This window comes from Pleurodeles waltl, chromosome 10 (genome assembly GCF_031143425.1).
Source record: "Pleurodeles waltl isolate 20211129_DDA chromosome 10, aPleWal1.hap1.20221129, whole genome shotgun sequence".
NCBI lineage: Eukaryota > Metazoa > Chordata > Amphibia > Caudata > Salamandridae > Pleurodeles > Pleurodeles waltl.
The window spans coordinates 651,950,191-651,975,669 of NC_090449.1; the positions used below are offsets into that span (position 1 = coordinate 651,950,191).

The 25,479-nt window shown below is 47.4% G+C and overlaps 1 protein-coding gene across 2 annotated transcripts in view; it reads left to right on the top strand.

The window, feature by feature from the left end:
- RBM33 (RNA binding motif protein 33) overlaps nt 1–25,479 on the top strand; it is a 739,069-nt gene that overhangs the window by 132,557 nt on the left and 581,033 nt on the right. For both annotated transcript variants that reach the window (XM_069211143.1, XM_069211144.1), the window contains exon 7: nt 15,912–16,083. In XM_069211143.1, coding sequence (XP_069067244.1) covers nt 15,912–16,083 — 172 coding nt within the window. The remainder of the gene's footprint in view (nt 1–15,911; nt 16,084–25,479) is intronic.

Genomic DNA, 25,479 nt, shown 5'->3' on the forward strand with positions numbered 1-25,479 from the left:
ACAGCCATCTATGGAAACTTTAACCCCCAACCCACCAGCATCGAACACCAACTGACTCTGTCTGGGGACTCTCCCAGCCATATGATTACGGACTGGAAGCCACCATTCATCTTGGAAGCAGCAGCTTTTATGAGTTTGAACCACTCCGGTTCACCCAACAACCTGTGCCCACATTACATCTTCAACCTGGGCCAGAAGGAACTCGGCAGCATCCTCACTCCGATCCTCAACACGTCTATCAGGACTGCCACGATCCCCAAAGCATGGTAGCAAGCAGAGGCCAAGCTGCTCCTGAGGAAACCGTCCACCGACCCCAGGGAACTCAAATTACTGCCTCAGTTCACTGCTCCCCCTTCCCAGATAAGGTCCTGGAAAAAGCCATCAACAGACTGCTCTCCGAACACATGGAAAAACAATCTACTGGACTCCTCCCTATGCCACTTCCGCCCCAACTATAGCACAGAGACCGGCATTATCGCCACAACAGACGTCATCAGGTCCCTCCTCGACCATGGAGAGAAGGTGGGTTTGATTCTCCTTGACTGCTTCGCTACGTTCGACACCATCTCCCACTACACCATCATCTCCAGATTCCAGCACATCGGGATCCGAAGCAGCACCCTCAGATGCATCCAAGCCTTTCTCACAGGCCGCACCCATAGAGTCCGCCTCCCATCTTTCACCTCAAAACCTAAGAGAACCATATGCCACATCCCCAAGGGATCCTCACTCAGTCCCACCCTTTTCACCACCTATGTGATGCTGTTGGCCGAGATTTTTTGTATCCACGGACTCAACATCCTCTCACACAGCGACAACACCCAACTTATACTCTCCCTCTCCAAAGACTACGTCACCCCCAGAGGCAACTTCAGCAACGCCATGACCCACGTGACTGAATGGATGAAATCCAACTGCTTGAAATTGAACAGTTAAAAGATGGAAATGATCATCTTTGGAAGGAACTCCTCCCCTTGGGATGACTCCTGGTAGCCCTCTGTGCTCGGACAGCTCCCAAACCCGTCTGACTACACCTGCAGTCTTGGCATCATCATTGACCGCACACTCACCTTCAAACAACAGATAATCGCAGTGGCCTCCTCCAGCTTCCACAATCTCTACATGATACAGAAGATCTTCAGATAGATTGCCATCGAAACCAGAAAGACGGTCACCCAAGCCATCATCACCAGCAGATTATACTATGGAGACACCCTTTATGCAGGACTCCCCACCCAGCTCCTCCACTGCCACTAGGCCACTGAATTGAGAACGCAGTGGTAAGACTAGTCCTGGACCTCCGCAGACGGACCTACATCACCCCCCCCCCCCCCACCCCCCCCATCTCACAGGTCCCCACGGTTTCCTGTGCACAAGAGGTGCAAATTCAAGGTTCTCACCAAAGCATACAAAGCCCTCCACATCGGACCCAATCAAGCCACAGACTCTCCTTCCACTGGCCAACCAGGGAACTGTGTTCAACAGCCCTCGCTCAATTCCCGAAAGTTAAACGCAGTGGAGGGCGCTCCTTCTCCTACCTTGCTGCCAAGATCTGGAACAACCCCTCACTGCCCACCCCCAAGCACCACGCACACCTGCCTCGACTTCAGGAGGAAGCTCAGGACACGGCTCTTTGAGGAGTAGCTACTGATTCTCAGCAACAACCCACAGCACCTGTATACCCCCCCCGGGGTGATAAGCCGTGCTTTACAAATCTAATGAAAGATTGATTAATTGAAAAGGTGGGCTTGTTGGAGAAAAACATGAGACACAACATTATTAAAATACCTTAGACACCTTCTAGACAACAAACTAACAAGTACATCCTTGGAGGTACATTAGTTGCAATTGTGGCCTACACAAGAGATCACGTACCAAGAAGCTTCTTCACAACTTCAGTAATAGTGTATTTTAAGAGGAAGCAAAAAGAATTCCACCCTCAAGGAACGTATCAGCACCTACATGAAATCTAAATGGTGTGCTGATGCAACTAATAAAGGCCCCATTTGAACCTTTGCACAAGACTACCTTAAAGATGTTCACACCAAAAGCCAGCATTCCTAGTAGCTATAACATCACTCCGTAGGGTGAGTGAAATACAACCATACTTACAGGCCCACAAGCACAGAATAGTCTTGAGGACAGATCCACAGTTCTTACCTAAGGTAGTTTCAGACTTCACTTAAACCAAGCTATACCAATCATTAGTTTTTTACAAAAACCAAAGAACCAGGGGAAGAGGACATTACACACGCTGGATGCAAGGCGTGCAATAATGTATTCTGTTGAGAGGTCAAAGGCAATTCAGGAAATCAAAACTATTTGTATCCTTTGCAGACAACAATTTGGGAAAACCAGTGACTAAGGGTATAATTGGCAGATGGATCTCACAAGCCATTCAACTATGCAACAAAAGTGTGTGAGTACAGTTAAACTCGAACCCAGGAGCACGCTCAACAAGAAAGAAAGGAGCAACCATTGCGTTTCTGGCAAATATACCCTTACAGGACATCTCTGTGGCAGCCACATGGTCATCTGTTCACACGTTCACAAGACACTACTGCATAGACTTTAAAAAGAACAAGGAAGCTCAAGTAAGCCAAAACGTGTTAAAACATCTGTTAACAAATCTAAGTTCATCTTTAACCTAACCACCGCAAAACTAACAATCCACTACAAAATATGTGCACAGCATGTGAATCCAAAAAAGACTCATGCTGCAAAACAAGTTTCTTACTTGTAGGCATAGTTTTGCAGCTTGAAGAATTCTCTGGATTCACAAGTGACCCACCCACCTTCACCAAAGAAGATGAAAGGAGGAAGTTAAAAAAATAAATAATCTCAGGATGGCGACCAAAGGTAGGAGCTTTGGGAGGGTGGGGGAATACAACCCCACAGGAAGCATCAAATCGGGGTCCCGTTGACGCCCAGCAATAACAAAAAGTCAGAAATAGGAGAAGGACTAGTAAACTAGAAGAAAAATTGTGAAATTTCGGACCCAAACCACTAGATTGCAGAATAATACACAGCATATGAATCCAGAAAATTGTTAAAGCTGCAAAACTCCACCTACAGGTAAGAAACTATTTTGTTTTTCCGGGTACAGCTTGTCTAGCAGGCATGTTGAATATCGGGATGTACACCGTGAGGCGCATGTGCCTAGAAGATCAGAAGTGGAAGCTACACCTCGAAAATAACAGATGATTGCGATGTAACAGATGATAATGAGCTCGCTCTGATGTAATAGCTGTGGTGTTCTCAGTTGGGGGTGGTCCTTTGACATGGTCCTCAACAAAAAAATGCCCTCGCTTTTTACATACAGCACTTCTCACCCTGAGGTTCTCTGAGTGACACTTTCTGCTTAAAGTGGTCATGGGCCTGCTTTGTTAATTTTTCCATTTCTGCTGCTCTTATTAGAATGGAGCATACATGAATTGACTTGTGGAGGATGGTTCATTGCACCAGCATATTTTGCAAATAAACCCATTAGAACTAAACACAGTAATTACATTAAAATAGTTCATAATGAATGTGCACTAGTGTCTCATTGGGCAGACTATACAGAGGTGCAACACAGGCATCAGCATCCCAGCATCACAGGGGCAATTTCAATCCTTTATGGGGCCTCCCACTCTTTAAAGTGCCTTTTTTGAGCTCAGGACAAATTAATATCTGTAAGATATAAGAGGCTCTGGGAACCCTTATCACATTCTGCAAGGGGCTGCATCATTTTATGTTAAGTCTCTCAGCAGACAAGAATACTATACTGCATTATATCCTCAAGCTAGTTGGGGAACATGCTTCATTTATCTCAAGAAGCTCAGGAGATATGGCATTTAAAAAGTTGCAGTGTTGTAGGGACACTACAATGGGAAATACTGTGGGGAAGACCAAACATAGATTTGTTCACCAGATGAAAGACAAAGTATTGCTAAGTGTGCATCGAGTGCCTACGAACACAGTTCAAGGGAGACATTGTATGAGTAAGCTGCTCTAAAACATTATATAAGTTTCCAACAGCATGCCTGCTTTTGATGAACATCTCTCAGAAGATGGGGACATTCCAAAATGGCAATGGGTCTGCACGTTAGCATGACAAACATGGTACACACACACACACACATATACACACACTCCCCCCACCCCGCCCCGCAGTGTACCTAGTGCATTGTTTGTCATAGAATGTGGGCATCTTATTTTTTTTCCTTCAAATCTTGGAAGGGCGCTCTGGAGGAGACCAAATGACCAAAGACAAAACATTGCTATTCACTTAAATGAAAATTTTGTGGTTTGGGCATTAAAAAATCTGGCATCTTGTTACTACACTGCTGGGGGAAGGATATTTAAATGTATTTATACCTTCTGATAGGCATGAATCTCCTGTAGACCTGGATTAAGTGTGCTGTGAACACAGTTTTCAGAAAGACAGAGGACCAGTAAACTTTGTTTAAAATCTCTCCAGTTAAAGTATTCCAAGATGTTGCAGAAGGATTGTATTAGAAATTCAGTGACACCTGAATGTTCTTCCATCTCTAATATTGGCACCGCCATTTAAGGCAAAAGAGAAAATGCAACCGTATCACATCTAACAACAGATGCAGCTTTTTTTATTGATTTAACTTAATTTAGAAGAGGTAGAGCTACAATCTCTGGCAAATGACAACCCTTTCAATGCGGTGTATGAGAAAAATGAAGTGCTACACACACATTTTAGATTTTCACCCGCGATGATCTGTTATTTCACTTGAACTAGAAGATAGCAGAGAGAGGCCTACATTTGGTGTATGTGCCCAAAGATTACATTTACACTTATTGAAATCTATAGAACAGTGTCTCTAAGCACTGTTGTCTTGATTGGTAACAAAAACAAATGGATGAAGTCAGTATGGTGGTTTGGCTATCGAAATAAACAAATGTATACTATTTTCTGCCAGAATTCATCAAATCCTTGGGAAAAATATAAGAATTCACTATTATTTTTTTGTTTTGTTTTTTACTTCGTATTCCTCTACAAGACATTTAAAGAGCAGCAGCTTTAGTTCAACCCACACCTATACTTAGGCTTATTTTATTGGCACAGCTACTAGGCGTGCTGTGTAGGAGGCTGGCTCAGTTTATGGTGTACACCTATGGTGTGGCACCCTATACTGAGTCCAAGCAACCCTTCGTGATAGTGTTTAGGTGTCCAGATAGCAAAAGCTCTCTAGGGGTAGCTGAGGCGAGTAGCCACAGCTTACCCAGGAGGAATGTAAAGCACTTGAAATACTACAGTAGTCAGTAACTCCCACACAAGAAAGAACCACACAGGTGTTGCAAAAATAAAGGATTCTTTATTACAGCACTAAAGAGTATATTTCCCTATGGAGATATCTACACACAATAACTACACACCATAGAACAAGCAGAAATAGTATAAAATGTACAGGGCCCTATGGGTGGGCCAAACCATATACCAAGTAAGTGGAATGCAAAATAGTGAACCCAACCAAGGTAAGTGTGGTAGTTAGCTAGGGACTGGGGAAGAACGAAAACACCAGAAGTAAGTACAGGAAGTGTTCCCAGCGACTGGGTGCACAGTGGTTACCTACACAGTCGTCCCATTGACTAACCTAGGGAAGTCAAGTTTGGAATTCCTGAGTTTCAGTACCCTTTCCAGTGGACCCAAAGACAGGAGGAAGGTTAGAGAGTGTCACCACCCAAGGATACCCAGGAGACAAGAGGACCTACACCAGGGGACCCGGATACATAGTGGTGAAAGGATGTCAGAAACCCTTGCTGAAGTCAGTGGAGTCCTTGGTTGTCCAGCTGCAGTCGTGACCCGTGGACCGGGCCAGTGGAACCCAAGGACGGATTCCGGACCGGGAAAGGAAGAATTTAGTCTAGCACCCTCGGAGGTGCCCAGGTGGTGCAGCCTCCTAGAGGTGAATTTCCTGCAGGTTGATGAAAGAAGTCCAGCTGGGAGGTCCAGGAGCTGCAGAAGGATCTAGGATTCCCCTACGAGCTGTCCCACATCGGTCGCTAGATTGCAGGACGGTCAGTGACCAGCAAGGCCACCAACAAGCACTGGCAGATGCAAACAGGAGCATTAAAAGAGAGTTGCAGGTTTTTAGGGACTGTAAGGAAATGCCTCCTTGGCATGGTTACTTTTTTGCCTTTGCTGATGATAAGTTTTGATTGAAAGTGTGCAGGGACCCTCCTAACCAGGCCCCAGCACCAGTGTTCTTTCCCTAAACTGTACCTTTGCTTCCACAATTGGCACAGCCCTGGCACTCAGATACGTCCCTTGTAATTGGTACCAAGGGCCCTGATGCCAGGAAAGTTCCGTAAGGCCTGCAGCATGTCTTATGCCACTCTGGGGACCCCTTCCTCAGCACATACACACTGCCTCACAGCTTGTGTGTGCTGGTGGGGAAGAAATGACTAAGTCCATATGGCACTCCCCTCAGAGTGCCATGGCAACCTCACACTGCCTGTGGCATAGGTAAGTCACCCCTCTAGAAGGCCTTACAACCCTAAGGCAGGGTGCACTATACCACAGGTGAGGGCATATGAGCATGAGCACTATGCCCCTAGAGAGTCTAAGCAAAACCTTAGACATTGTAATTGCAGGGTAGCCATAAGAGTATATGGTCTGGGAGTTTGTCAAACACGAACTCCACAGTTCCATAATGGCTACACTGAAATCTGGTATCAAACTTCTCAGCACAATAAATGCACACTGATGCCAGTGTGCAATTTATTGTAAAGTGCACCCAGAGGGCATCTTAGAGATGCCCCCTGAATACCAATCCGACTACTAGTGTAGGCTGACCAGTTCCTGCCAGCCTGCCACAAACCAGACAAGTTGCTGGCCATATGGGGAGAGTGCCTTTGTCAATCTGTGGCCAGGAACAAAGCCTGCACTGGATAGAGGTGCTTCACACCTCCCCCTGCGGGAACCGTAACACTTGGCGGTGAGCCTCAAAGGCTCACCCCCTTTGTTACAGCACCCCAGGGCATCCCACTTTTGGCGGCAAGGCTGGAGGAGATAATTAGAAAAACAAGGAGGAGTCATCCACCAGTCAGGACACCCCTAAGCTGCCCTGAGCTGAGGTAACCCCTGCCTTTAGAAATCCTCCATCTCAGTTTTAGAGGATCCCCCCAATAGGATTAGGGATGTACCCCCATCCCCACAGGGAGGAGGCACAAAGAGGGTGTAGCCACCCTCTAGGACAGTAGCCATTGGCTACTCTCCTCCCAGACCTAAACACACCCCTAAATTTAGTATTGGGGCACCCAAGAACCCAGGAAATCAGATTCCTGCAACCTGAACTACAAAGGACTGCTGACCTACAAGCCTGCTGAGACGACGAACAACAACTGCTTTGGCCCCAGCCCTACCGGCCTGTCTCCAGAGTCGAAAACCAGCAACCAAAGACGCATCCAACAGGGACCAGCGACCTCTGAAGCCTCAGAGGACTGCCCTGACCCCCAGGACCAAGACACTTCTGTGAGCAGCAGCTCTGCTCAAAAACAGCTACATCTTTGCAACAAAGCAGCAACTTCCAAAGAACTCACTCTTCCCGTCGGAAGCGTGAGACTTCACACACTGCACCCGATGCCCCCGGCTCAAGATCCAGAGAACCAACACCACAGGGAAGACTCCCCGGCGACTGCGACCCCGTGAGTAGCCCGAGATGACCCCCGCGATGCCTGCAGAGAGAACCCAGAGGCTCCTCCTGACTGCGGTGACCCTCTGCCTAGCCCAGGTGGTGGTTGTCCTGAGAAGCCCCCCTGTGCCTGCATGCACCGCTAGAGTGACCCCTGGGTCCCTCCATTGAATCCTATCTAAAACCCGACGCCTGCGTTGCACCCGGGCGCCCCTGTGCTGCTGAGGGTGTGTTTTCTGTGCCTACTTGTGTCGTCCCCCCCGTGATCTACAAACCCCCACCCCCAGTCTGCCTCCCGAGGACACGAGTACTGACCTGCTGGCAGACTGGAACCGGAGCACCCCTGTTCGCCATAGGCGCCTATGTGTTTTGGGCACCTCTTTGACCTCTGCACCTGACCGACCCTGAGCTGCTGGTGTAGTAGCTTTGCATTTGCTGGACTACTCAGCCAATACCTAATGACACTACTAAATTCCAAAAATGTTCATTAGAAACTGATTTTTAAAATTTGAGCTCTTTTTCTAAATTTTTTAAAGTCCTGCTAGGGCCTTGTGTAAGTCCCTGTTAGCATTTCTTTTAGAGTTTAAAAGTTTTGTTAAAGTTTGGATTAAGTTCTAGAGATAGTTTTAGATTCTTAAAAAGCATCCCAACTTTTAGAAAAATAATGTCTAGCACAGATGGGATGGTGGTGGAACTAACCTCACCCCTTATCTGCATCTAGGGATGTCAGAGCTAAGGACTCTTTGTAAGCTAAAAAAATATACAAACTGACCCCAACCCTACCAAAGTTAAGCGCCAGGAGCTTTTGGTAGAGTTTGCAAAGGACCACCCCTCTGAGGATAATCCTACAGAGCGGGAAGCTAGTAACCAGGAGGATGATTCCCTCCCTCCTGTCCTAGTTAGGGAGAACAGGGTCCCTCAAACCCTGACTCCACAAGTGATAGTCAGAGATGCTGGTTCTTCCACAGGGAAGACCAGTAACTCTGGAAGCATTGAGGGCAGCCTCAATGAAGATGACCTCCTGTTAGCAAGGATGGCCAAAAGATTGGCTTTGGAAAGACAGCTCCTAGCCATAGAGAGGGAAAGACAAGAGATGGGCTTAGCTCCCATCAGTGGTGGCAGCGAAATAAAAAGGGTCAGAAAAAGTACTGACATGCTAAAAATCCCCAAAGGGATTGTAACAAAATATGAAAATGGTGATGATATCACCAAATGGTTCACAGCTTTTGAGAAGGCTTGTGCAACCAGAAAAGTAAACAGATCTCACTGGGGTGCTCTCCTTTGGGAAATGTTCACTGGAAAGTGTAGGGATAAACTCCTCACACTCTCTGGTAAAGATGCAGAATCCTATGACCTCATGAAGGCTACCCTGATTGATGGCTTTGGATTCTCAACTGAGGAGTACAGGATTACATTCAGGGGGGCTCAAAAATCCTTGAGCCAGACCTGGGTTGATTTTGTTGACTTCTCAGTCAAAACACTAGATGGTTGGATAAAAGGCAGTGGTGTAAATGATTGTGATGGGCTGTATAACTTGTTTATGAAAGAACATCTTTTAAGTAATTGTTTCAGTGATAAACTGCATCAGCAACTGGTAAACCTAGGTCCAATTTCTCCCCAAGAATTGGGAAAGAACGCAGACCACTGGGTCAAGACAAGGGTGACCAAAACTTCCACAGGGGGTGACCAAAAGAAAGGGGTCACAAAGCCTCCCCAGGGGAAGTGTTGAGACATCCAAGGGAAAAAGTAAAGAGTCTTCTACAGGGCCCCAAAAACCTTCTCAGGAGGGTGGGTCCAAAGCCTCTTCACAGTCCTCATTTGGGTATAAGGGTAAAAACTTTGATCCCAAAAAAGCCTGGTGCCGCATCTGTACTCAGCATGGACACCAAACTGGAGACAAGGCCTGTCCCAAGAAAGGTTCCACAACAACTACTACTCCAGTTAGCACGGGAATAGCCAGTCTCCAGGTGGGATCAACAGTGTGCCCAGAGCAAATCAGGGTCCACACTGAAACTATATTAGTCTCAGAGGGTGGGGTGGACCTAGCCACACTTGCTGCTTGGCTGCCTAACATGCAAAAATACAGGCAGCAGCGCTTAATTAATGGGACTAGAGTAGAGGCCCTGAGGGATACAGGTGCCAGTGTCACTATGGTGACAGACAAACTGGTTTCCCCAGGACAGTACCTGGCTGGACAGACATATCCAGTCACCAACGCTGACAATCAGATTAAAGTCCATCCCATGGCAATGGTAACTTTAGAATGGGGAGGGGTCACTGGCCGGAAACAGGTGGCAGTCTTCTGCTATACCAGTAGAATGTCTGCTTGGAAATGATCTGGAGTCCTCAGCAAGGGCTGAGGTAGAACTCAGAAGCCATGCTGGGTATCCCTGAACTGGTGTGGTTGAAGACAAGGGCACAGTGCAGGCCTCAGGGTGAAAAAGAAGTGTTGGAGTCTGTAATAATGGCCCAACCTTCCAACAGAAAAGGAAAGAGGACTGGGGAACCAGCTTCAGCACATCACAAGAAACAGAACCTCTTCGCAGGAAGAAGTTCTATCCTCTGAGGGAACTGAGTCCATGAGCTACGACCTGATCAGATTGAGCTCTTGGGCCCAGGGGGACCCTCAAGGGAACAGCTGTGCAAGGGGCAAGAAACGTGTCTTTCTTGAAGGCCTAAGACAGCAAGCAGCTGAGCAAGAAAAAGGAAATGTCAGTGGAACACACAGGGTCTATTTGGAAGACTGACTCCTTTACACTGAGGCAAGAGATCCCAAACCTGGTGCCATTAGGAGAGTGGTAGTGCCTCAGGAGTTTAGGGAGTTCATTCTGACCTTAGCCCATGACATTTCACTTGCTAGGCATTTGGGACAAACCAAGACATGGGGGAGGTTAGTTAGCCATTTCTATTGGCCCAATATGTCCCATAAGATAAAGGAGTTTTGCACCTCCTGTGTCACCTGTCAAGCCAGTGGTAAGACAGGTGGCCATCCAAAGGCCCCCTCATTCGACTTCCAGTGGTGAGTGTCCCCTTTGAAAGAGTAGGAGTGGATATAATGGGTCCACTTGAACCTCCCACAGCATCAGGGAACCAATACATTCTAGTAGTAGTGGATCATGCTACTAGGTACCCTGAAGCCCCTTAGGTCCACTACTGCCCCTGCATTAGCCAAAGCACTCATTGGTATTTTTACCAGAGTGGGATTTCCTAAGGAGGTGGTTTCTGACAGAGGTACCAACTTCATGTCAGCTTACCTGAAACATAGGTGGAATGAGTGTGGGGTGACTTACAAATTCACCACACCATACCATCCACAAACCAATGGCCTTGTTTAGAGATTCAACAAGACATGGAAGGGCATGATCATGGGGCTCCCTGAAAAACACAAAAGGAGATGGGATGTCCTCCTGCCATGCCTGCTTTTCACCTACAGAGAGGTGCCTCGGAAGGGAGTAGGATTTTCCCCCTTTGAACTTCGGTTTGGCCACCCTGTTAGGGGACCACTAGTTCTGGTAAATGAAGGCTGGGAGAGACCTCACCATGAGCGTAAACAAGATGTGGTGGACTATGTACTAGGCCTACGTTCAAGGATGGCAGAGTACATGGAAAAGGCAGGCAAAAACCTTGAGGCCAGCCAACAACTCCAGAAGATGTGGTATGACCAAAAGGCTGCTATTGTTGAGTTTCAGCCAGGGCAGAAAGTCTGGGTTCTGGAACCTGTGGCTCCCAGGGCACTCCAGGACAAATGGAGTGGCCCTTACCCAGTGCTAGAAGAGAAGAGTCAGGTCACCTACCTGGTGGACATAGGCAGTAGCAGGACCCCCAAGAGGGTGATCCATGTTAATCGCCTCAAACTCTTCCATGATAGGGCAGATGTAAACATGTTAATGGTTATGGATGAGGACCAGGAAGCAGAGAGTGAACCTCTCCCCGATCTCCTCTCCACTGACCCTAAGGATGGCACAGTAGATGGAGTGATCTATTCAGACACCCTCTCTGGCCAACAATAGGCTGACTGCAGGCAAGTCCTCCAGCAGTTTGCTAAGCTCTTTTCTTTAACCCCTGGCCAGACACACCTGTGTACCCATGATGTGGACACAGGAGACAGCATGCCTGTCAAAAACAAAATATTTAGACAGTCTGATCAAGTTAAGGAAAGCATCAAAGTGGAAGTCCACAAGATGCTGGAGGTGGGAGTGATTGAGCACTCTGACAGTCCTTGGGCTAGACCAGTGGTCTTGGTCCCCAAACCTCACACAAAAGATGGCAAGAGAGAGATAAGGTTTTGTGTGGACTACAGTGGGCTTACCTCTGTCACCAAGACAGATGCTCACCCCATTCCAAGAGCAGATGAGCTAATAGACAAATTGGATGCTGCCAAATACTTAAGTACCTTTGACTTTGCTGCAGGGTACTGGCAAATAAGAATGGCACCAGGAGCAAAATAGAAAACAGCATTCTCTACACCTGATGGGCACTACCAGTTTAATGTGATGCCCTTTGGCTTAAAGAATGTCCCTGCCACCTTCCAAAGGTTGGTGAATCAAGTCCTTCCTGGCTTGGAGTCCTTTAGTGCAGCTTATCTTGATGATATTGCTGTCTTTAGCTCCACCTGGCAGGATCACCTGGTCCACCTGAGGAAGGTGTTGCAGGCCCTGGAAGCAGCAGGCCTCTCTATCAAGGCATCTAAATGTCAGATAGGGCAGGATACTGTGGTTTACTTGGGTCACCTTGTAGGTGGAGGCCAAGTTCAGCCACTCCAACCCAAGATCCAGACTATTCTGGACTGGGTAGCTCCAAAAACCCAGACTCAAGTCAGGGCATTCCTTGGCTTGGCTGGGTACTATAGGAGGTTTGTGAAGGGATATTGATCAATAGTGACACCCCTCACAGAACTTATTTGAAAGAAAATGCCCAAGAAAGTGAACTGGACAGTGGACCGTCAAAAGGCCTTTGACACCCTGAAGCAAGCAATGTGTACAGCAGCAGTTTTGAAAGATTCAGAGTACTCTAAGCAGTTCATTGTGCAGACAGATGCCTCTGAACATGGGATAGGAGCAGTCCTGTCCCAAACAAATGATGATGGCCTTGACCAGCCTGTTGCTTTTATTAGCAGGAGGTTACTCCCCAGGGAGCAGCGTTGGAGTGCCATTGAGAGGGAGGCCTTTGCTGTGATCTGGTCCCTGAAGAAGTTGAGACCATACCTTTTTGGTACTCACTTCATAGTTCAAACTGACCCCAGACCTCTCAGATGGCTAATGCAAATGAAAGGAAAAAACCCTAAACTGTTGAGGTGGTCCATGGCCCTACAGGGAATGGACTTTGTAGTGGAACACAGACCTGGGACTGCCCATGCCAATGCTGATGGCCTTTCCAGGTTCCTCCACTTAAAAAACGAAGACTCTTTTGGGAAAGGTTAGTCTCATCCTCTTTCGTTTGGGGGGGGGGGGGTTTGTGTAAGGAAATGCCTCCTTGGCATGGTTAGACCCTAACTTTTTGCCTTTGTTGATGCTAAGTTTTGATTGAAAGTGTGCTGGGACCCTGCTAACCAGGCCCTAGCACAAGTGTTCTTTCCCTAAACTGTACCTTTGCTTCCACAATTGGCACAGCCCTGGCACTCAGATAAGTCCCTTTTTACTGGTACCTCTGGTACCAATGGCCCTGATGCCAGGGAAGGTCTCTAAGGGCTGCAGCGTGTCTTATGCCACCCTGGGGACCCCTTACTCAGCACATACACACTGCCTCACAGCTTGTGTGTGCTGGTGGGGAGAAAATGACTAAGTCGACATGGCACTCCCCTCAGAGTGTCATGCCAACCTCACACTGCCTGTGGCATAAGTAAGTCACCCCTCTAGCAGGCCTTACAGCCCTAAGGCAGGGTGCACTATACCACAGGTGAGGGCAAATGTGCATGAGCACTATGCCCATACAGTGTCTAACCAAAACCTTAGACATTGTAAGTGCAGGGTAGCCATAAGAGTATATGGTCTGGGAGTTTGTCAAACACGAACTCCACAGTTCCATAATGGCTACACTGAAATCTGGGAAGTTTGGTATCAAACTTCTCAGCACAATAAATGCACACTGATGCCAGTGTGCAATGTATTGTAACGTGCACCCAGAGGGCATCTCAGAGCTGCCCCCTGAATACCAATCCGACTACTAGTGTAGGCTCATCAGTTCCTGTCAGCCTGCCACAAACCAGACAAGTTGCTGGCCACATGGGGAGAGTGCCTTTGTCACTCTGTGGCCAGGAACAAAGCCTGCACTGGATGGAGGTGCTTCACTCCTCCCCCTGCAGGAACTGTAACACCTGGTGGTGAGTCTCAAAGGCTCACCCCCTTTGTTACAGCTCCCCAGGGCATCCTAGCTAGTGGAGATGGCCACCCCTCCGGCCACTGCCCCCACTTTTGGTGGCAAGGCTGGAGAGAGAAATTAGAAAAACAAGGATGAGTCACCCACCAGTCAGGACAGCTCCTAAGGTGACCTGAGCTGAGGTGACCCCTGCCTTTAGAAATCCTCCATCTTAGTTTTGGAGGATCCCCCAAATAGGATTAGGGATGTGCCCCCCTTCCCACAGGGAGGAGGCACAAAGAGGGTATAGCCACTCTCCAGGACAGTAGATATTGGCTACTGCCCTCCCAGACCTAAACACACCCCTAAATTTAGTATTTAATGGCCCCAAGAACCCAGGAAATCAGATTGCTGCAACCTGACCTACAAAGAAGGACTGCTGACCTACAAGCCTGCAGAGATGACGGACGACCACAACTGCTTTCGAAAACCTGCAGCCAGCGACGCATCCAACAGGTACCAGTGACCTCTGAAGCCTCAGAGTACTGCCCTGACCCCCAGGACCAAGAAACTCCCGTGAGCAGTGGCTCGGTTCAAAAACAGCTACATCTTTGCAACAAAGAACCAACTTCCAAAGAACTCACTCTTCCTGCCGGAAGCGTGAGACTTCACACACTGCACCTGACGTCCCCGGCTCGAGATCCAGAGAACCAACACCACAGGGAGGACTCACCGGTGACTGCGACCCTGTGAGTAGCCAGAGATGGCCCCCCTGGACCCCCACAGCGACGCCTGCAGAGAGAATCCAGAGGCTCCCCCTGACCGCAACTGCCTGTAACAAGGGACCCGACGCCTGGACCAAGCACTGCACCCGCAGCCCCCAGGACCTGAAGGAACTGAACCTCAGTGCAGGAGTGACCCCCAGGCGACCCTCTGCCTAGCCCAGGTGGTGGCTGTCCCGAGAAGTCCCGTCTGTGCCTGCCTGAACCACTAGAGTGACCCCCAGGTCCCTCCATTGAATCCTATCTAAAACCCGACGCCTGCTTTGCACACTGCACCCGGCCACCCCTGTGCCGCAGAGGGTGTGTTTTGTGTGCCTACTTGTGCCCCCCCCACTCTCCCCCCCCCCCTCTCCCCCCCCACCCCACCAGTGCTCTACAAAACCCCCCTGGTCTGCCCCCAAGGGTGCGAGTACTTACCTGCTGGCAGACTGGAACCAGATCACCCCTGTCCTCCATAGGCGCCTATGTGTTTTGGGCACCTCTTTGACCTCTGCACCTGACCGGCCCTGAGTTGCTGGTGTGATAACTTTGGGGTTGCCCTGAACCCCCAACGGTGGGCTGCCTATGCCCAGGAACTGAGACTTGTAAGTGTCTTACTTACCTCACAATCTAACCTTTACTTACCTCCCCCACGAACTGCTGATTTTTGCACTGTTTCCACTTTTAAAATACAGTATTCCAGTAAGCTACAGTCTAAACATACTGACATTAGGGAAAGTGTGGGGGTAACTATGCTAGAAATATGGTACTTTTCTATACGCTGTACCAGAGGTTAACACATTTCTAAAACATGTATTTCAAACTACTGCTGTATTGCACCTGCTACCTGCATTAAACCCTTGTTCCCACTCTACGCAAAGGATGTTAGTATAACAGGTTCCTGCTGCAAAAGAAGAATACTTAACTTTAACATTATCTTGAAGCTTGCCCTGTCTAGAGTCAGAAGTGAGCCACCCAACCTCCCTGTGAGTTTGAGCATTAAACACAAACACTTAAAGTAACACAGTTTGAAAAAGTCTTTGCTGCTCATTACATTGTGTATAACGTTTGAAAAAGATGCAATGTTGTAACCAGCTACTAGATGAAAGTATGCAAAGTATGTGAAACTGTTAGTAGTATAAGCTTCTACATTGTTGCTACAGGTGACTCTCATTTCATAATGTAATGCTTATTGTTTCTATTATAGTTGGTTTTACATACTAGTAAAACAAAAGAAGAAAAAAGAGATGAATCTGATGAAGAGGAAGAAGACGATGAGCGTTCAGGCAGAATACGCTTCATAACTGAACGCAAGGAAGGGACAATTATTAGGCTTTCTGAAGCAGCTAGAGAGAGGAGAAACATTCCAGAAACCTTGGGTAAGAGGTTTTGACATTTTTGTGTTTGTTGGGAATGGAAGGAGGTGTTTCTAGAAGTGGTCGTACTTGGTGGTGTGGTGTTAAACTTCTAATAGCTTAAATTTGAACTCCCCCCCCACCCCCAAAAAAAAAATACCCTGATCTGGAGACTTGAGGTGTATGCAATAACTAACAGTGAAGGATCTGAAATATTATTTCATGTTAGCAAAGATTATGCATGTTTAACATCTGGATGAAGGCTGCAAATGTTGGCAGTTAGAACGTTCTGTCTGTGATATATGTTAAAAGATTATAGGTGTTGTAATATTCTCAGAATTTGTCTTTTGTCTTTGATTGTCCCTTTCTGTTGCTTAGGTGGGGGAATAATTATTTACGCCTTTATGTGATGATTCTATGACTGCGGGTTGAAATAAAGTGAATTCTCTATTTTCAATAAATTATTTTTCTATCTGATTGGCTGAACTTTTCATTGTCCTTTTGAGTTGCAAAAGTGCAAAATTTTCATCTAGATTGGAATTATTTAAATCAAGGGCCCACTTTTTGGAAAGTGTAACACCTTTCTAAATGCATAAATACATTTTTGGTGATACCATTTAGTTTGACAGTTTGTTTCCCTTATTTTTACCATAATTTGTGCAAATCTTGTTAAAATGGTGTGCATTGTTGATTTTGTTTACATTGTTATTTCATTGTTTTTAACTTGTACTTGATTTATTTTAATTTGTACTGGTGGAGATAGCACACATCTTCCTGCACTCTTCCTTTGCTGTTCCATTTGTTTCCATTACAAAATTGTACCTCTTTGCTTGTCAGTGGGCTACTGTTCTTACCACCCAAAGTGATATATAAGTGGTGACCCACTCCAGCACTTATGACAGTCTTGAAGAAATTGCAGGAAACTGCACTTCACTAAACTGCTTCTGTAGTTTTTTTTTTTATTCTTTCTTTTAGCATCTGTTCAGTCTCATTGATCCTGCTTTCTCAGGATCAGCAGTGGAGGGATTTGATGTGTAGCCCCACTTTCTCCTTTCCAGGGTTTACGATCTCACAACTAAAAATAGTCAGTCTGTTTTGGGCACTAGGCTCCTTAGCCCGAAGCTGGAAGAGAGCTGACTGGTCCCAGTCATGCCACCTGTTAAGCCACGCCAACCCTACCTTTTCCCATTTTCTCACAGTTGCAGGTTGGAGGGGATCAACAAGATTTACAGATCTCTACCCCTCTTGGCAATCGGGAGGAAGGTCGGGTCAGAGGAGATATCCCACAATACTCCATCTGGTGTCCTCCCCAGTGACAATACATGGTGACTGCAGCTCAGGAGGAGTGCAGCATTGAGTTGAAGGCTTAACAAATTACCACGCCATCAAGTATACGTGTTGCATGACTGAACTTAAGGTGTAGTCAATACAGCCAGCCTAAACCATCTTATTTTTGGACAAGTCAATGCTAAAATTCAGGTGGCCGTCCTTCATAAAGGTATAACTCCCTTCCACATGGGCCAGTTGATCATTCTGCGGGCTTTGTTTGCTCCTTCTCACCTATTGGAGGAGAATAGACGCAGTGGCATTACGCTTTCATTTCGAACACACACTGACAATTGGGTAGATGATCAGTTCTTTGTCTGATTTTTCACTTGCAAAGGAAGGTAAGGTGATGCAAAAGAGGAACCTGTCTAGGTGAATAGTTCACTGTATGAAGATGGGCTATGCACTGGCCAAAAAGCATCCCCCTGAAGGCCTGAGGGCCTAGGGACAAGGCTGCTACAAGGGCTGCTAGGGATATATGCCAGGCTGCGACACAAGTGTCAGTAAATGCATAAGTACATCCACATCCTTGATAGCCAGGTCTGGCGGTAATGGGACTTTGCATGCTCGATTTTGCAGGACTTTCTGCTCTAAGTCCTTTCCCCAGACGTGCCACTTTTGTAAGGTATTGCTGCGGTATCTATTTTAAAAATGAGGAGTCTGTGGTATCCACCCAAAGAACAAGTTTCTTAACTTCAGCGGTGCTCTTTCTGGTGGAAGATTCCTTACTGCGCCCCCACTGTTCTGTGGAGTGGCCGCTTAAACATCTAAGAAGGTGACAAAGTAGGGATCAGCACACCTTTGCATTTAATAGTTACGAAATTGGGACTGCCTTTCAGACAACATCCATGCATATGATGTTGCAGCCTGGGGCCTTCAGTGGTAGATGGCGAGTGCCGACCACACAAGTGGTAGGCCATTCTCAAAGTGTTATCTAGACATCATTCTTGGGATGGACAGGTAACTGCTGAAATGGGAATAGCCACCTGGGTGAAAGCGAGATCAGAGCACTTTGATATCGGTTGGAACTACACTGCCACATCAGTCGTCTAGAGCTGCAAGCCGTCTGTCTGTCCCTTAAACATTTTCTGCCTCTTATCAATGGCTAGTCTCTCCAGCTCCTGAAGTCCAACATGACTGCCATATGGCACTGCAACAAGCAGGCCAGTGTGAGGAATCCAGCCCGCATTTTGGAGGCTCCCTGGCTGTGGAGTAGCAGGAGCCTTTGACAATCTCTGTACATTGTCAGACACCTGGCTGGTTTCCTGAAAAACAAGGCAGCCTTTTGCAGGCTAAGCTGTATGTTTTTCTGTTTGACTTATCTCGGACACTACAAGATTTTGCTTTGGGCACTCAAATTTTAGTAGTCGGCTCTTTTGGCACGCCTTAATGTGCATGATCAACCCTCTTTACTCAAGTCACCTGTTGTAGTCAATTCCTTAAGGGGGGCTCTCGTACATGCTTTCCCTCCTCTTTTTATTTTTTTGCATTGAGACTTTAATTTGGTTTCTCACCTTTTTTAAATGTGCACCCCTTGAACTTGTACACAATTGCATCCTAATGCTCAAGACCTTGTTATTGCCTTTACATCTGTTTGGCATGGTACTGAGTTGCAGGCATTCTCCGTCTAGCCTTTGTGTATCACCTTTTTTCCCCTCACAAGTTGGTACTTCAAACCTAGGCTTATTTTCTGTAGAAAGTGGTGTTACCCTTTCATGCTGGGCAATCCATCACACACTTTGCATTCTTTTGTCTGACACATCCTTATAAGTGGCTTCACCCGTTGTATCCTCAATGATATAACAAGGGTGAACCACTTTGAGTAACTTTTTATTGGGTTCAGTGGTGCTAATAAAGGGAAGGCAGTACAGAAATGGATCTTGCCAAGGTGGTGTTCTTTCTATAAAGCTATACTAAGCTTTGACCAATAAGAAGCCTCCAAAGGGCCTCCAAGCCACCATAGCATTGATGTCTAGAGGCATTCCATTGTTGGATATCTTCCAATGTGTGTCCATCCATGCCTTCACTACCTTCATTACTCTGTCGACCTAGGTCCACAGAAAGTGCCATTTCATCTCCTCTGGTCTGCAGAGTTTTCTGGTGTTAAAGCCACTCCTCAAATCCACCACCTTTATGAGGGTTGGTGCTTTGATGCTGATCCAGAAGATGAGGAATCTGTGTTTAGAAGTAACCATAAGGAAGAACAAGTTACTTACCTTCCTTGTATAATACTTATCTTCTATAATACTCTTTGTTCTAGATAGGAAGCGTAGCCATAGATTCCTCCTTGTCTCCCCATTCTGAGGGTTGGACTTTAAATCAGTAGTAACGTTGCAAGCTTCATTTTGCACACCTCACTGTAAATTCCTCAGTTGCTTGTCACTCTGTGTAGGAAGGTGCAGGCCACTTTTTTTTAATATATAGATAAAATGGCATCAGTGTGCAGGGGTGCCTTTGCGCTGCTAGGTAATAACCCATCCTTAGGCGGGATAAAGTTGTGGCAGAGACTGATGGTTCCACCTTCTGATGCCCATGAGCAGTTGCTGACTTCTCAGGATCCAGTCTGGCTCTTGCGCCTATGGAGATTGAAAAGTTGAGGAATCGGCAGTTAGAGTATTAGCAGAAAAAGCTTTACCAGAATGTAAGAAACATGTTTGTTGGCAGTTGATGTGAAGCTGGAAATTCGTCTGCACATAGATGATATTGTAGTCAATAGTTAGACACAAGATTATGGTGGTGCTCTCATGTTTTTGGTGGCCAGTTCTAGAATTAATGAGGCTTGTGTGAACCATGTGATCATTGTTGTGCTGTCAGACTGCAACATTTTCATTTTAGGTGGTAAGGATCTGCGGATACAACAGCCTGTTTTTAACTTACTGATCATTGTAAGTGTGCTGTGGAGCAGTTATTGGCTTCCTCAGTGTGGGGTTGGAAATACGAGTTTTTGCTCTTTATATAATAGCTTTGAATCTGCTGTTCTGGCTAGAACTGGGGATGCTACTGAAAGAAATGCACAACTTCTGAGACTTTTCAGGAATCCTGCCCCTCATTTCAAGACCTAAACCCCTTCCCAGAACTATTTCTTAGGTGATGAATTGGCTAAATTAACTTTGCTTTCATGGGTAACTTGCTTCATCAACTGCAACATTAGAAAATAAAAACAGGTTTTTCAAGATGGCAGTTTGTGAATTGTTGGAGAGTAAACTATTCTTTGTCAAAGCGTGTACGTTTAATCAGAGTTATTGAGATTCCCTATCCAGGTAACTAGAAGTATGAGGTTTACTATCTGGTGAGCTATCTCCTCCGGCAGTGAGAAGTGTAGTAAAGGTTGGAAGGTAATGATAATGAGGTTTGAATATTTTGGGAAAGGTCAGTGCTGCAGCTAAAATGCGTGGGATGGTTGATTACTTGGCTGCAGCCAAGCGTTTCAATGTTTGCTTGAGTGTAAGCATTCTTGGAGAAATTGGCCCAAATATTTAGCCCCAGTAAGATGAAGGAATAGTTAGATATAGGAATAACAAATAGTTTCAGGTCCATGAAATGGGATGGGAACCATGGAATGTTTTTTTTTTTTTTTTTCAGTTTAATCAGGGTCTTATGTGATCAGTCGAATTAGGTATTCTGCAATTGGGTGTTTAATATACTGAAACTGCGAGGTGTTTGGTTTTTGCATTGTATGCGGGGACTTCTTAATAAGCTCGACACCACCCTGCGGTTAGTTCCTTGAAAAGGTGGTTGTAGCTATTAGAGAAGACATTCTAAAGGACTAGGGTTGTAGTTTGAGTAATCCATTTTTGCAGGCGAGCAAATAGATGTGTCTGTGTGCATTGTTGTGATTGATGGCATCATGTTTAGCTACACATCTATCTGGTAGAGACATCTAGTTGCAGGTTCCTTACCTTAGAATTTCCACCAGGCATTAATCTGGATCCATATATTTTTCTCAATGTGCGCTGTTAGGTGGCTTTGATTGGCGTTATTGGCCCCGGATAGGACTTTGCAGGTCCTATATAGGTGCCACCTTGGCATGCTGGTCTCAGTTCTTTTCTTTCCGCACCAGCCTAGCGCTGATTCGATGAAGAGCTTCTCCTCAGTCATTTTTTGACGGTCTTTTTCAACTTTTTGTCAAAGATTTTTGAGTGTCGACATTCCTGGTGTATCAAGGATGTCTTGGCACAAGACCGGGTTCAAGCCTTGTGGACTCTGCCATCGGGCAATGTCTGTAACGGATCCGCACCTGGTGTACCTGTTGTGTCTGGAGCGCACCACGACCTGAAGTTGTGCTCAGAGTGCCAGGCCATAAATCTGAAAGGTTTGAAGGAGCGGTCCCCAAAGCTCCCTGTGGCCCTGCGTCTCGGCTCTACATCGCTCCAGAGAAGAACAAACCTTCTTAGACTTCACCTCGTCCGTCAGCCGATGAGACAAGGGAAAAGGAGTGTTATCGTTCTAGGCCACCGTCCTCTGCGCCTGTGTCACAGGTTGGCTCTGCACCTCCCCTAGTTTCCTGGAGCCGGAGCAACCCCTGCCCAGCTCTGAGGCCTGCTCCTCATTTTTGGTTTGAGCAGTCTGACCCCGCTGGAGTGCCCTTAGGCCCTGTGGTGTCAGCATGGGCCAACATGGGTTCCTCAGCGGCGACTTTAGGCTCGGCTCCCAGGGAGCACACATGGATCCGTTCCCAGATTTGAACCGGCATTGGTCGTACCACCTCTACCTTCCTCCGACGTCTGTTCTGATGTCAACTCTCCCGATTGTGCCTGTGGGCGGCATAGAGCCCATCCTTATTGATGACTCCGTCACGAAGCTGGATCAGTGCCATGCGATGCTGACTCCGGTTTCGACAGGGGCCTTGTCCCCTGTGTTGGCTGCGGTTCTGGGCCTCAAACTACCTAAAGTGGGAGTCAGGAGTAACCTCCTGCCAGAGCTGCTTCAGCCTGGGGCTTCAGCCTCTGTACCCCATTACCCTTTAATGAAGCCCTTGCTGATGTCTTGTTTTGCACCTGGTTCAAACCCAGCACAGGGGCCCATGTGAATAGGACGATTGCCCGCAACCTTCGGCCTGCGCCGAATGACACAGCATTCCTGACTCAACACCCCATCCCTGAGAGCTTGGTTATCTAAGCCTCTATATCCCAGGGTGCGTTCCCTTCTTCATTTCCAGATTGGGAATCCAAAAGGCTTGACCTGCTTGGGAAGATGTTCTTCCTGCTACCTGGTGTTGCGGTGTGTTAACACGGCATGCCTTTTGGGCTGTTACTCCCACATGCTGTGGGATACGGTTGCTGCCACAGGTCCCAGAGGAGGCTCAGGCTGTACTCTCTTAAGCAGTTGCTGATGGGAGAGACACAGAAAAGTTCATGATCCAATGTGGATTGGACAGGATCGACTCACTGGGCAGAGCGGTTCCATCGACATTGGGCTCTTAGGTGCTACTCCTGGTTGAGGACTTCTGGCTTTTCGGGATTGTCCAATCTATCCTTATGGACATGCCCTTTGATGGCACCCATCTCTTAGAGAAAGCAGACTCGGCGCTCGAGCTTCAAGGATTCTCGTGCTACGGCCAGGTCCTTTGGCCCCGTGGCTGCCCCTGATCCCCCCCCCCTTCTCAGTTTGCTTTTCACTCCTTTCATGGTTACAGAAAGGGAATCCTACCATGTCCGTTCCCGTATGGCCACTGCGCCATGAATGCTGCACAGCCTGTACGTAACCGGGGACTCTGGATCCACCACCCTCGTGGATAAGGGAGCCAGTGGTCTGGCCAATCCTTCGTCCCCTCCCTCTGCAGCAGGATTTGCCATCCCCTGTTCCGCTGGCAGTCTATCACGTCAGAGAGGTGGGTTTTGCAGATATCCTGAAGGGGCTACTCCCTCCCCTTTGAGACTAATCCTCCACCCATGCCACCATCCTATGATGGGATGATGGAGGATCACTTGGCACTTCTCCGCAAGAAGGTTACAGCTCTCTTGGCCAAGGGGTTGTTTTTCCTGCTACTTTCTGGTGCCCAAAAAGTCCAAGGGCCCCCGCCCTATCCTAGACCTTTGGTCGCTTAATCTCTTCCTCAAGAAGAAGTTCAGAATGTTCACTCTGGCTCAGGTTCTATCTGCCCTGGACCCAGGAGACTGGATGACTGCGTTGGACTTGCAGGACGGTTACTTCCATATTCCCGTCCTGCCAGCCCACAGACGTTACTTGCTGTTCACAGTAGGCCACAAGCACTTTCAGTTCACCATATTCCCCTTTGGCCTTACCAACACCCCTCGGGTCTTCACCAAGGTGATGGTGGTAGTTTCAGCTCATCAGCGCAGGTCGGGGTTTTCAGTCTTCTACTACCTTGGCGAATGGCTATGAAGACTGGTTCTCTCTAGGCTGTCTTCTCACCTCTAGACTACGGAAGACCTCCTGTATTTGCTGGAGTTCACTGTAAACGTGCCAGTCACTCTTGACTCCTTCTCAGACGCTCCCTTTCATCCGAGCTGTTCTGGACACAGGGCAGTTTCAGGGTTACTGACGAGTCCAGGACATTCAGGCTATGATACCGATGTTTCAGCCTCTATCCTAGATTTTGGTTTGATTACTCTAAAGGTGCTGGGCCTCATAGCTTCCTGCATCCTGCTGGTGAGACATGCCAGATGGCATATGTGGGCTTTGCAGTGTGACCTGATGATCCAGTGGATGCAGCATCAGGGGAATCTCTCTGACATGGTCCTGATCATGGAGGGAACTGTTTGCAATCTGCAGTGGTGGATAACAAACTGCATTTGGGTCAGAGGCAGATCCCTCTCTCTTCCCCGGCCAGATCTGACAGTTGTGACAGATGCATCACTCTTGGGATGGGTTGGCCGTCTGGGAGGGGTGGAGATCAGAGGCCTTTGGTCTCCAGCAGAGTCCATACTCCACATCGACCTCTTGGAGCTCCGGGCGATCAGACTAGCATTGAAAGCCTTTCTTCCATTTCTCAAAGGGAAGATGGTGCAGGTGTTCAGACAACACCACTGCCATGTGGTATTCCAACAAGCAGGGCGGTGTGAGGTCGTAGACCCTTTGTCAAGAGGCTCTGTGCCTTTGGACATGGCTGAAATAGCAGGGCATATCCCTGGTGGATTAACATCGGGTGGGCTCTTTGAATGTCAGAGCGGATGTACTCAGCCACCAATGCTTGGGCGATCACGAATGACGTCTCTATCCCGAGGTGGAGCAAGGTCTCTTTCATCAGTCGGGAGAGCCTTGGCTAGATCTGTTGCCCTCCGTAGAGAATGCACGATGTCAGCAGTATTGTGCATTGGAGTTTCCAAAGTGGCACTCGCTCAGCAACTCTTTTCGTCTCCAGAGGAGCTCAGGCCTCCTGTATGCCTTTCCGCCCGTACCACTTCTCGCCAGAGTTCTCAACAAGATCCAGAACGACCGGGCCACATAATCCTTGTGGCTCCTGACTGGGCACGAAGAGTTTGGTATCCCGAGCTATTGAGAATGGCCATTGATCCTCCCATCAGACTGCCTCTTGGGGAGGATCTTCTCTCGCAGCAGCAGGGGAGTATCCTCTACCTGAACCTGTGCAGTCTTTGGCTTCTTGTGTGGAGATTGAGTGGCAACAGTTGACCGCTTTGGACCTTCCACCCAAAGTCTGTAACGTTATCTTGGCAACCAAGCGTCCCTCCGCCAAAACAGTATAAGCCTGTTAAAAGAAATTTGTGGCATGGTGCACACACAAATCTGTTGACTCCCTCACTGCCCATCTTGCTGAGGTTATAGTTATACTTTTGTTTGCCCAGCAGGCTCTGCTTTGGGAACTCTCAAACGTTATTTGTCTGCAATCTCTGCTTTCCTAGTACTGCCTGATCAGCCTTCTTTGTGTAAATTCCTTAAAGGCCTTTTTCACATGTTTCCTCCTTCCCGATTTATTATGTCCCAGTGGGACTTGAATTTGGTTCTGACATTTCTGATGTGTGATCCTTTCGAGCCTCTCCACAATTGTCATTTAAGGCTTTTCACTCTGAAAACAGCCTTTCTTGTGGCCATTACATGTGCCCGCAGGGTGCGTGAGTTGCGGGCATTGTCATCTAAGCCACCCTACCTTTCCATCTATCCTGACAAGGTGGT